Genomic DNA, 17,107 nt, shown 5'->3' on the forward strand with positions numbered 1-17,107 from the left:
AACTTTCTGTTCATTGTAAGAAACACCTTGACCATATCAGACTCGAAATGAGCTCCTAGATATTCCAGGTTCTATGATTGGAATAGCTTTCTCTAGGCATAGTGTACTACTCAGCCTAAGCTCAGTAATAGAAGAACTACACCCTGGTAATCGTCCCTTGAACCAACCAGTTGTCCAAATAGGGATGGCATTAGGATATCTTCTCTGCACAAAGCTGCTGCTATTACCTCCATCAATTTGGAAAACGTGCGAGGAGCCATTATCAGCCAAAAAAGAAGAAGTATTTGAAACTGGAAATGTCCTCTTAGGTCCACAAATCTGAGGAACCTTTTGATGATCTCACCGAACAGGAATGTAAAGATAGACCTTTGAGAGGTCCAAGGGCACCAGAAACTCCCCTTTCCTGACTGCACCAATTACCAAGCATAATGCTGCCATGTAAAGGGGAAGAAACTGTAAGGAGGCAGTCACTTTTTTGAGGTCCAGGATGGGCCAAAAAGTGCCTTCCTTCTTGGGCACCACAAAATAAATGAAATACCTTCCTGATCTCTTTCTTCCTTTGGAACTGGACTCACCGCTTCCAAAAGATGACGCTTAGCATGGGCCGTACTGCTAATTTCTTTATCTCTGAAGCACATGGAAAAAGCATGAATGCCTCTACAAATGGGTGAGAAAATTCTAAGGAGTAATCATCTCTTACAAGAGAAAGAACCCATTGACCTGTTATCTTGGTCCACGCCCCATAAAAGTGGACCAACTGACCCTTAAGGGTACATATGGGGAATGGACTAATTGATCTTCATTTAAGTCCAGCTGAAGTGGAATCTGCACCCTCTCATGGACCTTTAGGTTTATCCCAAAAGGACTGTGATCTGGAAGTATACTGACACTGTGACAAAGAGCCCTTTCCAAGATTGTAACGCCTGGCCTCCCTAAACGTCTGCCTACTAGGAAGACTTTTCCTAGCTCCCTTGGCCTTGCCCTCCAGCTAATTATAGGATTTCAAATCCCCAAGGCGCTTGACCATCTTCTCCAAATCTTCCCCTGAAGAGGTTTCCTCAAAAAGGGAGATTGCCAAGTTGAGACTTGCACCATACTTGCACAGCCACAGCAGTCTCTTCATTGAGACCACTGACACACAATGCAAATCATACAAGACATCAGTTATAAAGGCAAAACTGACTTCCAGACGCCTCACCTCCTTTTCCAAAAGTGTGTCCTCAGAATCTGCTATATCCAGAGAAAGCAGGCTCAAGCCATAAAACTAATGTGCACTGCTATGCATAGCATTAGCGCTAAAACCTAAAAGATCTTCTTGAGATGAATTTCCATCTTCCGATTCTGAGTATCTCTCAGTGCCATACAGCCTTCCACTGGAATAGTGATTATTTTGATAACAGGAGAAACCAAGGTATCTACTTCCAGCAGAGGATACAACTTTGCCATTACTCTATCAACCTCCAACCCAGATTTAGGAGCATTCCATTCTTTAAAGACTAAGGCTTTTACTGCTCTATGAAAAGGAATGAACCAAGGGGGATCTCTAAAGCCCTCCATCAGGTCCTCTCCTTACAACTTTTTCTTTTATGCCTAGCTCTGACAGGACCTGAGATATGATAGCAGGCAATTCCTCCCTCTTAAACAGCCAAACCACCTTAAGATCATCCCTCTGTGCTACGGGGATCCTGCTCTCTTCTATGGGCTCTATAGCCATGTCCTCATCCAGGAAGGTCCTCTGGAGTATTTCCACCCCCTACCCAATGTCCTCCCCCAAGTCCAACCACAGATCAGGCTCAATCTTCTTTTTGGAGCAGGATGGAGCCACCAGCCAGCCCCTCCCCCCACAAGGATCCCCTTTAGAGGTGGCCCTTTAAACTTAGCAGTTCACTTTTTCAAAAAGGCTTTCTGCATAAGCAACACAGCATCTGCAATTAGGGCTCTTCTGAATCAGAATCTTTCTCCAGGAACTCTCTTCTACTGAAATGCCCCGTGGTGCCCCAGATGCCCCCAGTCCAGGAGACAAGCACAAGGGATTTGCATCCTTCTCTCCAAACTGGCTTGCACCACCAGAGGGAAAAAAAAGATAACATGGCCACTGTTTCCACTGTGCCAAAATCCCCACTAGCGAATCAGCCTTGTGGGATTGCTGCTTTCTATCTCCAGCCTTTAATCTCTCAGCGGCTGGAGAAGCTCCAGACAACCTCTCCCTACCTCAGACGCAGCCCGCCCACAGCCCCAATGCCTGTACTTTGGCCTTGAAGTCCCCACAGGTGAAATATTGCTTCCCACACTCAGTAGGAACAGCCATTTTATCAGTTTGCTAGTGATCTGCTGACCAGCGCGGGCTCTCCTTCTTCCCTGACAGCCTCCCTACAGCTTGCAAATGGGCAGCACCGCAGACAGAAGCACTGCCAACCTCCCTTCCTTTCTTCCACTGCAACACTCACAAATCACAGTCAGTAGTCCCACTGACCCCAGCAGTGTCTGCTTAACCAAACTTTTGTTTTTGTTTTTTTTTAATTGAACTGTTCCTTAAAGGGACCAATCTCCAACTCCCTTCCCACAACAAAATACCCTGAAAAAAAATAATCAAATACTTCCCTGACTGAAGTCTTCAGTGGAGGGCAGGAGGAATCAGATAGATAGTGGGATAAGAGACTAGGGCACAAGGGAGCCAGAACCACTGGCTATCAAATCCTGTTTCAGGGCAGGATCCAAATCACCAAGGGTTACTGATCCCCTGCTTAACCCACTCAGGGACATAGCAACAATCCCTGGAAGAAACAATCAATCTAATCTCTGCTGGAGACAGAATACTAAGCGACAGCAGGTGGCATACTAATTTAAGTACATTTAAGCTTTTCATCTCTGTCTCCAACTGCTGGTAGGGGAAAAGAAATCCATGCATCTGGACTGGTCTGGGAGACGATACGGAAGGCTTCGTTTATCTTCTACAGCATACTGACTGAATTGTCACTGAGCTATAATCCAGTATATCATTATAACTAAAAGCATGGAATGTGAACATAATCTCCCTTACCTCATATACCCGATACCGCACGATATCACTTACTGCCATGACATTTTTTAAATCAATTAGCAAATTGCTTAGAAACAAAGCTTCCAGGCCAGCTCTTGTTTGGGCAATTTTTGATAGTGCTTTTATTGCCTGGAAAGAAAGAAAGAAAGAAATCAGACTGTAGTTTGTAATAACATACATGCATTAGGATGCCAAACTACAAGAAACACACAAAAACAAATTTGCCTCAATATGCAGAGCTTATGTGAAACGTAGAAAATTAATGCAATTGTTGCAGACATTACGAATAATCATGAAAGCCCGTTTCTTCCAGAGTTCCTGTCCTGGTGTTGGAACTGGTCTGCCCTGCTGCCTCACAGCTGGTAGTCTTAGGCTACACAGAGAGCTTGGAACCTGATTCAATCTAAAAATTACTATCCTATCAAACCAAATAAGCTACTACTGATAATCTATAGTGCTACTCCATATAAGCAGCACTGTACAAAAACACATATGAGACAGTCCCGTCTCAGTACAGCTTACAATCTAATCAAGACAAACATACAGGGCAAAAGACTTTGGGAATTTAATTTATTAAGATGGAGGATAAAATTAGCAAGTCTGTAAGTGGAATAATCAGGGTGTAAGATTTAAAAGTAGCCTCAAAAAGGTGGATTTTTAGACTGGATTTAAATAAGGCGGGGGGGGGGGGGGGGGCATGATGCACCAATTCAGGAAGTATATTCCAAGCAGGAATCGAAAATTGGTGATAGAGGAGAAGGTCAAAGACAGGAGTGACTTATCTAGTAAGTTGAATTCAAGAGGGGCGGGGGTGTACAGAGAGATAAGAGGTGAGGTATTAAGGAGTTGCAGAATAAAGGCTCCCGAAGGTGAGTAAGAAGAGCTTGAACTGTATGCAGAAACAGATAGGAAGTTAATGTGAGGACTTGAGACAAAGGTTTATATGAGTATAAAGACTTTAGCAAAAGATAAGTCACACAGCAGAGTTTTGGATATATTGTTGTGGAGAGAGTTGGTTCACTGGGAGACCTGTAAGAAGAAAATTGCAGTAGTCTAAGCAGGAGATAATGAGAGAGCAGATAAGGTTTCTGCTAGTGTTTACAAAGAAAAGGACAGGTTTTAGAGATGTTAAAAGAGAAAAGAATATACAAAAAAGGTGCTACCATATTTAAAATTAAAAAAATATATATATATATTTTCAGGGAAAAGTATCAGATTTTAAATGTGCTTACAAAATGTAATCACCAGGCTCTTGTCCGCAATGGGATGCAACCTGTATCATAGAAGCACCACTCAGGATCACGTCATTTATTTTTACCCCACCTATGATCTATGCTTTGTTCTTATTTATGCATTTTTATTTTTTTTTTTTAATAATTTTCATTCTCTATTAAATTTCAAAAAATTTTAAATTTTTTATTTTTGTCCAGTAGCAAAATGTTTTCTTATCTGTCATGCGAGAAAACCCATATGCTAAATGCTTACCCCACAAAACAAGTGCTTTCAAAAAGAGAGCCCAACTTTGGCAATGTTTCGGCACCAACATGCGCCTTCATCAGGGGACTGAATCGCAAAAACTAAAACAAAAGCACAACATATATTATGCCGAATCACTGCCAAAGTTGGGTCTTTTTGAAAGCACTCATTTTTGGCATGAGCATTTAGCATACGAGTTTCCTCACATGACAGATAAGTAAAAAATTTGCTATTGGATAAAGATTAAGTTACAATTATTTGAAATTTAGTAGAGAATAAAAGTTATCATTAAATTAAAAATAAAGCATAATCATAGGTGGGGAAAAGGTAAATGACGTGATCCTGAGTGCTTTTATGATACAGCTTGCAACCCATTGCGGGCAAGAGCCTGGAGATTACGTTTTGTAAGCACGTTTAAAATGAGAAATTACTACTTACCTGATAATTTCCTTTTCTTTAGGACAATCAGATAAATCCAGAATAAGTGGGTTATGCACCCCCAACAGCAGATGGAGACGGAGCAAGCTGATGTCACAGTACATATACCCCTGCAGTGACCTCAGTCTGCCAGTATTCTCTACAAAAGGCAACTGTGGACAGATTAGTCAAAAAAAGTCAATTAAAAACAACTAACCATGTCAATACTCAGCCAATAGACAACACTGAGCTCCAATAAGAATACAATAATACTAGTCTAGGGACTGGAGTAACACTTAACAGTAATCCCTGTAACATGTAGGCACACAGGAGAACTGTATGCAACCACAAGGCAGCCAAGGGAGGGAAGCTGGATTCATCCAATTGTACTACAGAAAAGGAAATCAGGTAAGTAGCAATTTCTCATTTCTTAGCATCCAGTCAGATGAATCCAGAACATGTGGGATATACTAAAGCTACTCTCTAATACGGTGGGAGGCTGCCCGCCGTCCAGACAAAACCACACGTGCAAAGGCCACATCCTCCTGTGCCTGAACATCCAGGCGATAATACCTGGAAAAGGTGTGTAAGGAGTACTACATCGCAGCTCGACAAATGTCAACAGGAGATAACAATCTAACTTCTGCCCATGACACTGCCTGAGTCCAAGTGGAATGTGCCCGAATCTGACTAGGTAACAGTTTGTCAACATCCACATATGCAGCCGTGACTACTTCCTTAATCCAGCGAGCTATAGTATCCCGCAAGGATGGGCTCTCCTTGTCTAGTACCGCCATGAAGTACAAACAGGCGATCCGACTTCTGCAAAGGTTCAGTAACTTCCAGATACCTGACAATATGTCTCTTGACATCCAAGGGTCGCAACAGATGATACTCCTCTGCATCTCTTTCTTTATCCAGAGACGGCAGGGTCTGATTCAATTGAAACTCAGAGACTACCTTCGGCCTTTGGGAAAAAAGGAAGGAACAGTAGGCAGCGGTACTGCCCCTGGAGTCACCTGGAGAAAAGGCTCCTGGCAAGACAAGGCCTGCAATTCTAAGACCCTATGCGCCAAACAAACTACCACAAGGAACACAGTCTTCAAGGTCAGCAACCACAAGGACAGTGTATGTAGAGGCCCAAACGTAGAGCCTGACAAAAATCCAAGATCAAATTAAGACTCCATAGGGGCATCGGAAACTGCAAGGGAGGACGAAGGATGAATTGACAAGGAACCATCATTTACCTGACCCCCTGAAACAGGCGAGAGCCACTACTTATACCTTCAAGTAATTAAGAGCCAAGCCTTTATTCAACATAAGTGGAATCTTGACCAAGGAGGGAAGAGCACCTCGATCCACACACCAGGCCTCAATCACCCTCCAGACTCGCACATAGACCAAGGGAGTGAAGATCTTTCTAGCTCTTAGCAAGGTGGAAATCACTGCGGGAGAGTATCCACACTTCAGCAAGAGAGCCCTTTCAAGGGCCATACCATAAGACAAAATTGCAACATGTTTCTGTGCGCTGGTAGACAAAGAGGCAAATCCACCAGGACTCTCTGCAGATCTGCATACCACGGTCTCCAGGGACAATCTGGAGCGACCAAGAGCACCATCCCCCTGTGGTGTTCAATCCTGTGAATCAATCTGCCCAACATGGGCCAAGGAGGAAAGGCATTCAGCAACTTGTCTTCCGGCCACTCCTGCACTAGGGCATCGATCCCAAAAGATTTTGGATCCCTTTGGTGGCTGAAGAAGCGCGAAACCTTCACGTTGCACTGAGCGCCAACAGGTCCAGGAACGGGAGTCCCCAGCGATCCCAAATCAGTTGAAACGCCTCTTCTGAGAAAGTCTGCTCTTATGTTTTCTTTGCGTGCAATGTGCGAGTTTGATATTATCTGGAGATGCTCCTCTGCCCATTCCTTAAGCTGATCTATTTCCATTGACACCTGTTAGCTCTTGGTACCTCCCTGCCAAATGATGTAAGCCACAGTCATTGCATTGTCCGACATTATACAAACTGACAGACCTTGCAGCCTGTTACCGAACTGTAAACATGACAACCGGACAGCCTTGGCTTCCAACCAATTGATGTTCCAAGGGGACTCTTCTGCACTCAACGCCATTGTGCCATCAGTTCCTGACAGTGAGCTCCCAACCTCAGAGACTCGCATCTGTTGTCAGCACTAACCAGTCCGGTGGAGACAGGGAGATTCCCTTCCGCAGATGATCCGCCTGCAACCACCACTGCAGAGAGGAGGATACCTCCATCAGCAGGTGGAGCCGAATTGAATAGTCCTGAGACTGCGGATTCCACAGAGACAGATGGAACGCCGAAGGGGACGCACGCACGCATATACACCTTCACTCACAGCACCACTTCCAAGCTCGCTACCATTGAGCCAAGAACCTGCAGGTAAGACCATACAGTTGGGTGCAGAGTGTTTAGATGGACTTGAGCTAGCAACTTCCAAATTCAACTTTTCAGTAGGAACATCTTGCCTTGCTGTGTCTCGAATCGAATTCCCCGGTATTCCAATGACTGAGAAGGCTGAAGGCTGCTCTTGGCTAGGTTCATCACCCAGCCGAGCTCTCGCAACAGGGAAATCACTTTAAGTTACCAGGTGGCTCTTGTCCAGCGACTTAGCGCAAATCAGCAGTCATCTAAATATGGGTGTAGCAGGGTGCCGCAACTAACACCATTACCTTGGAAAAGGTCCAGGAGCAGTGGCCAGGCCAAAAGGCAGTGCCCAAAACTGAAAGTGGTGAACCAACACTGCAAACCGCAGGAAACATAGAAATGGCGGCAGAAAAAGACCAATTGGCCCATCCAATCTGCCCAGCAAGCTCCCACACTTATTTTCCCATACTTATCTGTTTCACCGACCACCAAGTTCAGGGCCCTTGTTGGTAACTGTTTGATTCAAATTTCCTGCCACCCCCTGCCATTGATGCAGAGAGTAATGTTGTAGGTGCATCAAAGGTGAGCATAAGGCTTAATGGTTATGGGTAGTAACTGCTGCATCAAGCAAGTTACCCCGATGCTTCTTTATTCAGACTGCACAGATCCATGCCTTGTTGGATGTTGTCTGAATGTGCGCTAGCATCTCCAAGGAAACTCCTTCCTGAGATGATCCGCTTGTAACCATCACTGCAACTGGATGCTCACCTCCAATGTCAAATAAAGTCTCACTGTGTACTCCTGTGACTGCAGGGAAAGCAATGTGTACCTTCACCCAGAGGACAATCTCCAAGGTGGCTGCCATCAAACCCAGTACCAGCAGATAAAACCACACTGTCGGGTGAAAAGTCCTTCTCAGGGTTTGAATGCAACTCCATCAGAAACCCTCTGCCCTGCTTCATATCCAAACGAAGGCAGAGATACTCCAGCATCTGAGACGGCTGTAAGCTACTTTTGACAAAGTTCACCACCCAGCCTAGATTTTGCAGTAAGGAGCTCACCTTGTGAGAAGCAAGATGACTCTTCTACACTTCTGGCCCAAATCAACCAGCTGTCCAGATACGGATGAACTAGATGCCGGCCTTGCGCAACGATGCCATTACTACTACCACCATGACCTTGGAGAAGGTCCTGGGTGCACTAGTCAGCCAAAGGGCAGGCGTGAAACTGATAATAATGTCCCAGAAAGGCAAAACACAGGAATCAATGCTCCTGAATGGGAATATGCAGATATATCTCCATCAGATCCAGAGACATGAGAAATTCCAATTGCACTGCCATTTTTACGGAGCGCAGAGTCTCCATTCAGAAATGAGCCACCCACAAATGTCGACCTACTCCTTTGAGCTCCAGGATGGGCCAAAACGACGACTCCTTTTTGGGTATGACAAAATTAATGGAATAGTGGCATGTATTTTCCTGTGATTCAGGAACAGGAACTACGGCCTCCAACAGCCTCCTTAAGGTAGTCTCCACTGCCACTCTCTTTTGTGGAGAGTTGCAGGGAAAGACCATAAAGGCATCCAGAGGAATGAGAAGAAACTCGAGAGCATAGCCAACACTTACCACTTCCAGGACCTAATGGTCCAATGTAGTCTGGACCCACATATCTCCTGCATCAGCAGTAGGGCTGCACACCTTCATTGTGAAGATCACGATGCTCCGCTCCCAGAGCCTGCATCCTTCCGAGGCTTCCTGCGCTGAAAGGATGGAGATCTACTGAAGGGATGAAGCCTCTGAGTAGTCTCTCCCCTATAAAGACAAAAACATCTGTAATCTCTAGAGCGGCCTCTTGCCCAAAAAGGACACGATGCCAGCTTTTTACCCTCCAGCAACCGAGGGACCTAGGATTCTCCCCATCTATTTGCCATTTTCTCTAATTCGCTGCTGAATAAAAGAAAACCATTAAAGGGTAATCTTGTAAGACTGCCTTAGAGATTGTGTTCGCCAACTAATTTCGCAGCCACAGTTGATGCCTAGCCGCTATCACAGAAGCCACTCCTCTGTCAGCAGTTCAAACCAGGTCACAGCCCGCATCAGCTAAGAAAGTGGCTCCTGAATCCATTACCACTCCACTATTCGAGCCCGCTCCCTCAGATCCCTGAGAGAGACGCAGACTAGCTCAAGACACCAGACAAGAAGCAATTTGCAAATTCAGTGCCATGGCCTCAAAGGCCTGCTAAAGTATAGTCTCAATTCTCCTTTAGAGCTACCCCTCCCTTCCACTGGAATAGTGATCCGCTTGGTAAAGGAAAATTGGTTCTTACCTGCTAATTGTCATTCCTGTAGTACCATGGATCAGTCCAGACAGCTGGGTTTTGCTTCCTATCCCGCAAATGGAGACAGAGAAATTTTGACTGACTCTGCCATTTAACCCGAGGTGCCACCTGCAGTCTGCCAGTATTGAACTGTACCCAAGCCAGATGCAAAACCTTTAAAAACCAATTGAACTATTTTACAAAAACCAAACGTTGCCTGCACCAAACCCTGTGTAGTAGGACTAACAAGAACCTGAGCCATTCTTCATAGGAAAACAACAAGTGATTAAGCAGGCTCTGCAGAGAAAAAGGAAATCGAGCAGACTCTCTAATTCCCCCTTCCCGAACTGGGCAGGACTCTGGACTGATCCGTGGTACTACAGGACCAATTTTCCTTTCCCTGTTCGTAGCCAATCAGTCCAGACAGCTGGGATGTACCAAATCTTCCCTACAGTGGGTGGGACCGCGAGATTCCCACTCAGAGTACACTTTCGCCAAAACCGCCAGGCTCTGGAACCTGGACATCCAAACGGTAATGTCTGGCAAAAGTGTGTAAGGACTTCTTGCAGTGAGACTTGATGGCATTCGGCCCAAGAAGCCACTTGCGAACGGGTAGAATGCGCTCAAAGACCGGACGACCCTGAGTAATGTATGCCGAGTTAATGGCCTCCTTCAACCACCACGCAATAATGGCCCTGGAGGCATTATGCTCCCTTCTAGGGCCATTATACGGTATAAAAAGATGATCAGACAAGCAGAAACCGTTTATGACCTCTAAGTAATGCAAGAAAGCTCTCTTCACATCCAAGTTCTGCAACTCTCTGGACTGAGGAGTGAAACAGACCAAGTCCGGAAAAGATGGCAGTTCTACTGACTTATTTACATGAAAAGACGATATCGCCTTAGGCAGAAAAGAAGGGACTGTTCTCAAGGACACTCCCAAGTCGTAATTCGCAAAAAGGGCTCCCTGCAGGATAAGGCCTGAAGCTCCGACACCCGTCTGGAGGAAGATATCGCCACCAGGAAGATCACCTTTCCTATTAACTAAAACCATTCTAACAATGGAGCAAATAAACTTTATCAAACCTATACTTGGACAGGGCATCTACGGCGTACTAAGACTGCAAATTCAAAAACAGAATCAAAAAAGTAATACAAAACAAATCTTCCCCATGACCAATAACAACTCTCATACAGGGCTAATGCATTTGTGTGCTTCTCCAGCATCCACCCCCCCCCCCCCCTTTTAATCCTTCTTGTACTAATGCTTAAGGTCACAGAAAATCATTGGCATCTCTAGACAGAAGAAATTTTTTTGGGGGGGTGGGGGGGAGCCAAAATGACATTTCTTCATCACACCGACCTCTATAGCATGGATCCTGCTTTAAAATTGGTTACAAAAAAAAAAAATAGTGTTAATAAAAAAAGTCCAAAGGGTCTTCTGCATAATTTTAAAAAGCTGGCCAGTTTCACACTTCTAGTAAAACTACTATAAAATTATTTGATAGCCTCATTCAACTAATTCTATATGGCTATGAGAGTGAAGTCTGGAATACATAGGAAGGAACAGAATGTCAATATAAATCCTGCACCTCCAGTTCTCTAACTCTGTGCATCCACTGAAATTCCCCCAAACAATGGAGCTTGGATGTTTCCCTTACAGCTCCATCATAGTAAAAGATATTTTCAAATTCTGGTGTCACCTCACAGTAACAGCAGCACAAACACCTTCCACTGCCAGGCACATTGTGAACTAAAACAAAACCCAACAAAAAAAAAAAGACACTCAAAATCTATACTGCAATCCCATCGTAACATAACAGTAACACCACCAAGGACTCCAACAATAACCCTACCTGTGACAAAGCAAGGATAAATATTCCACTGGGTCCTAGAATTCCAAAACACCACCTACTGAGGAAACAAAACAAACCCGATTGCTATAAATCCCTATACAGACAACACATGCTAGCAGAATCTCTTATCACAGTCACACACACAGAGCAGAGACAGAACCCCACCAAATACAGAATACAAAATAAAGGAGCACAAATTAGACAAACTGAAATGGAAACTCCAAGAAGTCAGACTTTCTATATTAACAGTGGAAAAACAGAACCACCATTCCTCATAAAACAAATAAAATCAAGAAACATAAAGCATCAGTTATAACAGTAAAACCATAATAAAAGAATATTTTAAAACTACTGATAAACAGATGGTCCGAGACCTGAAAGTCATTGGTAATCTGGAGATAGCGAAGTAGAACTCGTTTGACATCCAGCTTACGGAGATCGCCCCCAGTCGTACCCGCAATCTCCTCTGGGGAAAACGCAGGGAGTACTACCGACTGGTTGGCATGGAACATAAGAACATAAGAAAATGCCATACTGGGTCAGACCAAGGGTCCATCAAGCCCAGCATCCTGTTTCCAACACTGGCCAATCCAGGCCATAAGAACCTGGCAAGTACCCAAAAACTAAGTCTATTCCATGTAACCATTGCTAATGGCAGTGGCTATTCTCTAAGTAAACTTAATAGCAGGTAATGGACTTCTCCTCCAAGAACTTATCCAATCCTTTTTTAAACACAGCTATACTAACTGCACTAACCACATCCTCTGGCAACAAATTCCAAAGTTTAATTGTGCGTTGAGTAAAAAAGAACTGTCTCCGATTAGTTTTAAATGTGCCCCATGCTAACTTCATGGAGTGCCCCCTAGTCTTTCTAATATCCGAAAGAGTAAATAACCGATTCACATCTACCCATTCTAGATCTCTCATGATTTTAAACACCTCTATCATATCCCCCCTCAGTCGTCTCTTCTCCAAGCTGAAAAGTCCTAACCTCTTTAGTCTTTCCTCATAGGGGAGTTGTTCCATTCCCCTTATCATTTTGGTAACCCTTCTCTGTACCTTCTCCATCGCAATTTTATCTTTTTTGAGATGCGGCGACCAGAATTGCACACAATATTCAAGGTGCGGTCTCACCATGGAGCGATACAGAGGCATTATGACATTTTCCGTTTTATTCACCATTCCCTTTTCTAATAATTCCCAACATTCTGGAAGTTGGAAACAACCTTTGGCAAGAAGGAAGGGACAGTCTTGAGTGATGCCCCTGAGTCAGAAAAACACAAAAAAGGTTCCCAACAGAATAACGCTTGAATCTCGGAGATCCGTCGAGCAGAGGAGATAGAGACCAGAAAGACAGTCTTGAGCATAAGATCTTTTAACGTAGCGCGATGGAGAGGTTCGAACTGAGCAGCACAGAGGGCCTGAAGGTCCAGGTTAAGACTCCACAACAGGCAAGTGGTACGAGAGGGCGGACGTAGGTGTTTGACGTCCTTCAAGAACCGGATCACGTCCGGGTGGCCCGCTAAGGGATGACCTTCTACCCGACCCAGGAGGGAACAGAGAGCGGAGACTTGTGCATGCAGAAAACTGAAGGAAAGGCCCTTGGAAAGACCCTTCTGAAGGAAAGAAAGGACCAATGAAACCGGGGCGGAGTGCGCTGAGACACCCAACTCCGCACAAACAGATTAAAAAACCTTCCAGATACGCACGTAAGCCAGAGAAGTCGACTGTTTCCGGGCCCGCAGCAAGGTGAAGATGACCTCCTCCTTGTAGCCCTTACGTCTCACGCGTAACCGTTCAAAAGCCAGGCCGCTAGACAGAAGCGATCAGCCTGGTCGAAAAATACAGGCCCCTGCCGAAGCAGGCGAGGGAGGTGACCTAGCCGAGGGCCGTCCATCGCCAGGTTGATGAGATCTGCGAACCACGGCCTTCGCGGCCACTCGGGTGCTACCAGAATCACGGGTCCCCGGTAGAGCTCTATTCTTCTGAGAACCTTTCCCAACAGGGGGCCATGGGGGGGGGGGGGGGGGAACACGTACAGAAGGACGTCCTCCGGCCAAGGGAGAGCCAGAGCGTCCACGCCCTCCGAGCCATGCTCCCTCCAGCGGCTGAAGAACAGAGTTGCCTTGGCATTGCGCAAGGTCGCCATGAGGTCCAGGTGGGGGGGACCCCACCTGTCGAGGATCATAGTCATGGCCGCGTCCGAGAGCTCCCACTCCCCCGGATCGAGCGATTGACAACTGAGGAAATCGGCCTGAACATTCTCCTTGCCTGCGATGTGGGAGGCCGCCAAGCATTGCAGATGCCGTTCTGCCCATGTGAAGAGATGGCTGGCTTCTAGGGCCACCAAGGGGCTGCGGGTGCCTCCCTGGTGATTGATGTAAGCCACGGTGGTGGAGTTGTCGGACAGTACTCTGACTGCTTTGCCTCTGATCAGGGGGAGAAACTCCTGAAGAGCTAAGCGTACCGCCCGAGTCTCCAACCGACTGATGTGCCAGTGAGACTGAATTGGCGACCAGATCCCCTGGGTGGACTGGGAGAGACATTCCGCACCCCAGCCCGACAGACTGGCATCCGTGGCTACTATCGTCCACTGTGAAGCTTGGAGAGGCATTCCCTGAAGCAGTTGAGGAAGCGAAAGCCACCACTGCAAGTCGGCGACTGTAGAATCCAAGCACGGGAGGACTATGTGAAACTGTTCCGACACAGGCTGCCAGCGGTAGCAAAGCTTTCTGTAACGGTCGCATATGAGCAAAAGCCCAGGGGACTAGGTCGATGGTGGAAGCCATGGATCCCAAGCCCTGCAGGTAGTCCCAGGCCATTGGGAGAGGTAGCGAAATCAGATTTTGAATCTGGTCGATCAGCTTGAGAGCCCGCGCATGAGGCAAGAAGACCTTGCCCACTCGGGTGTCGAAGTGGGATCCCAGGAACTCTAACTCCGGAGAAATTGACTATCCACCCGAGAGATGAGAGGAGGGCTAACACGCGATCCACCGCTTGACAGCAAAGAGCCGACGACTTGGCCCCGACGAGCCAGTTGTCCAGGTAGGGATGAACAAGAATTCCCTCCCGGCGAAGAGCCGCCGCCACCACCACTATGACCTTGGTGAAGGTGCGAGGCGCGGTCGAGAGGCTGAAGGGAAGCACCCGAAACTGGAAGTCCTGGTTGAGTACGTGGAAGCGAAGATACTTCTGGTAGTCGCGGTGAATCGGAATATGGAAGTACGCCTCTGCAAGATCGAGTGAAGCGAGGAACTCTCCGGGGCGAACCGCTACAATGACCGCTCGCAGGGTTTCCATGCGGAAATGTGGGATCTTGAGGGCCCGATTGACCCTCTTGAGGTCTAAGATCAGACGATAAGACCCGTCCTTCTTGGGGACGACGAAGTAAATAGAATACTGGCCGGCACCAAGCTCCCCTCTCCGGGACCATCTCGCCCAGAATCAGGAGCCTGGCGAGGGTTTATTCCACCACGTCCCTCTTGGACCGCCCGCATAGGGAGAAGAGAAAAAGATCCGGAAGGTCGCGAACAATCTCTGATAATGTCGAGGACCCACTGGTCCGAACAATATCTGATAATGTTGAGGACCCACTGGTCCGACGTGATTTTAACCCATTCCTCGAAAAACAAGCAGAGAACTTCATTGTGTGGCAGGCTTAGGGGTGGAGCGCGCGGGCTGGCCCTCGCGAAAGGGCCACCGCCCACGAAAGGGCTGCGACCAAGACCGGGAAGAATAACCCCTCAAGGAGCCACCCCGTCCACATGGGGTATATCGTCTCTGACCCCTGAAGCGAGGACGAGAGGGTGTGAAGGAACGGGTTTGGTTTAGGACGGTCCTTCGGAAGCTTATGGACCTTATATTCCCCTAAAGAATCCATAAGCTTCTCAAGGTCCTCACCAAAGAGCAGCTTACCTTTGAAAGGCAACGTGCCTAACTGGGCTTTGGAGGATGGGTTGGCCAACCAATTGCATAGCCAGAGGAGTCGTCTGGTGGACCCCGCCGAGGCCATCGCCTTCACCTGAACGCGGATTAGATCGTAGAGCGCTTCTGCCCCATAAGCGACGACGGCTTCCAGACGCTCAGCCTGCTCCGCGCCTCTGCCGACGAAAGGTCTTGGGTGCCGAGTAACTGTTGAACCCACCTGAGGCCTGCCCGCAGCATGAGACTGCTGCAGAAAGTCGCCTGGACTCCTAGAGCCAGGTCTTCGAAGATACGTTTCATGTGAGCCTCGAGCTTGCGGTCCTGCCCGTCCTTCAGTGCCGTCGATCCCTCCACCGGGATCGTGGTATGCTTGGTGACCGCAGAAACCGAGGAGTCCATGGAGGGATTTTTCAATATTTCCAAGCATTCCTCCGGGAGGGGGTACAGCTTGTCCATGGCACGCCCCACCCGCAGTGCCGCCTTGGGAGCCTCCCATTCCCTCAGGAGCAACAGCTTGTGCATGGGATGAAAGGGGAAAGCGCTTGCCGAAGCCCTGAGTACCGCCAGGACCGGGTCCATATCCTTAGGCAAAGAGGCCATAAGGGTATCCGTGGGGGGCCCCAACCCCAATTCCTGGAGGACAAAAGGGATGAGGGGCTCCAACTCCTCCCTGCGGAACATACGAAGGACTCTGGGATCATCCCCCTCCAGGGGGAGGGTACCCTCTGTATCCGGGATAGCGGCGGGATCCAGGGGTACTGGGTCCACCGGGGGGTGGGAGGGCACCTCCGGGACCACTCGCACCCTAAGCGACCCCTGGGACTCCGCAGCCGGGCCAGCCATCAACGGCGCGGAGCAAGGAATTTTTGCCGGGGGGAGGGCATCTGAAAAAATCAGCCCCCCCAGCCCCAGACAGTTTCGAAAATGGAGCCACTGAAAAATCCAAGATGGCTGCCATTCCCAGGCTTTGCCGACCCGGGAACAGCCTGGCCATGCTTTGGGGACTCAATCCCAGGTCTAAATTTGCCTGCCCTGCCGAGGAGGGGCCTTCCCCACCCGGTAGGCAGGCTGAGCAGAGGCCCCCTCGCGAAAATCGCGAGGAGGGCTTGCCACAGGAGAGGCAGGCTGCCTGTCGCGGCATCGGAGCCGCACTGAGAAAAAAAGTTGAAGAAAAAAAGCTTTGATTGACAGCCTGCAGGCCCAGAGTGAAGCAGGGGGGAAACCTGCTGACTCCTGCCTGTCTGGCTGCCAGTTCGATTCCCCTGAAGAGCCTTGAAGAAAAAAAGGCTCTACTGTCTATAAGAAAAGGTAAAGTTTTAACTTTAAACACTTTTATTATTATTTTTTATTTATCTATTTTAGACTGAGCACAGCAGTGGGGTTCTAAGCCCCTCAGGCAGCCAGAGGAGGGGGAGACGAGAACTGGACCACCAGCCTTGGTCCCCACACCTGGAAGCGCCCACAGACTCAGGCTATGCTTCGCACAAGGGGCGAAGACCCCCTGAGTCTGGCAATAGCCAGGAGATGACTAGCATCTCCTGCACAGAAAAAGACAAAGTACTGATTTAAAAAATCCCTTTTTTTTTTTTTTTTTTTTTAAGAAGCCAAACAGAAACTAAGACGACGTACTTGCTTGATCCACGAAAGAGAAAAAGAGACAGCTAAGTAGCCG

General features: G+C 47.4%; 1 protein-coding gene across 1 annotated transcript in view; it reads right to left on the reverse strand.

Moving 5' to 3' along the window:
- The window catches only part of PSMD5 (proteasome 26S subunit, non-ATPase 5), a 43,819-nt gene that overhangs the window by 20,281 nt on the left and 6,431 nt on the right, over nt 1–17,107 (reverse strand). The window contains exon 4 of the mRNA XM_029613197.1: nt 3,041–3,169. Within this exon, the coding sequence (XP_029469057.1) occupies nt 3,041–3,169 (129 nt within the window). The remainder of the gene's footprint in view (nt 1–3,040; nt 3,170–17,107) is intronic.

This window comes from Rhinatrema bivittatum, chromosome 8, assembly GCF_901001135.1.
Source record: "Rhinatrema bivittatum chromosome 8, aRhiBiv1.1, whole genome shotgun sequence".
Lineage (NCBI taxonomy): Eukaryota > Metazoa > Chordata > Amphibia > Gymnophiona > Rhinatrematidae > Rhinatrema > Rhinatrema bivittatum.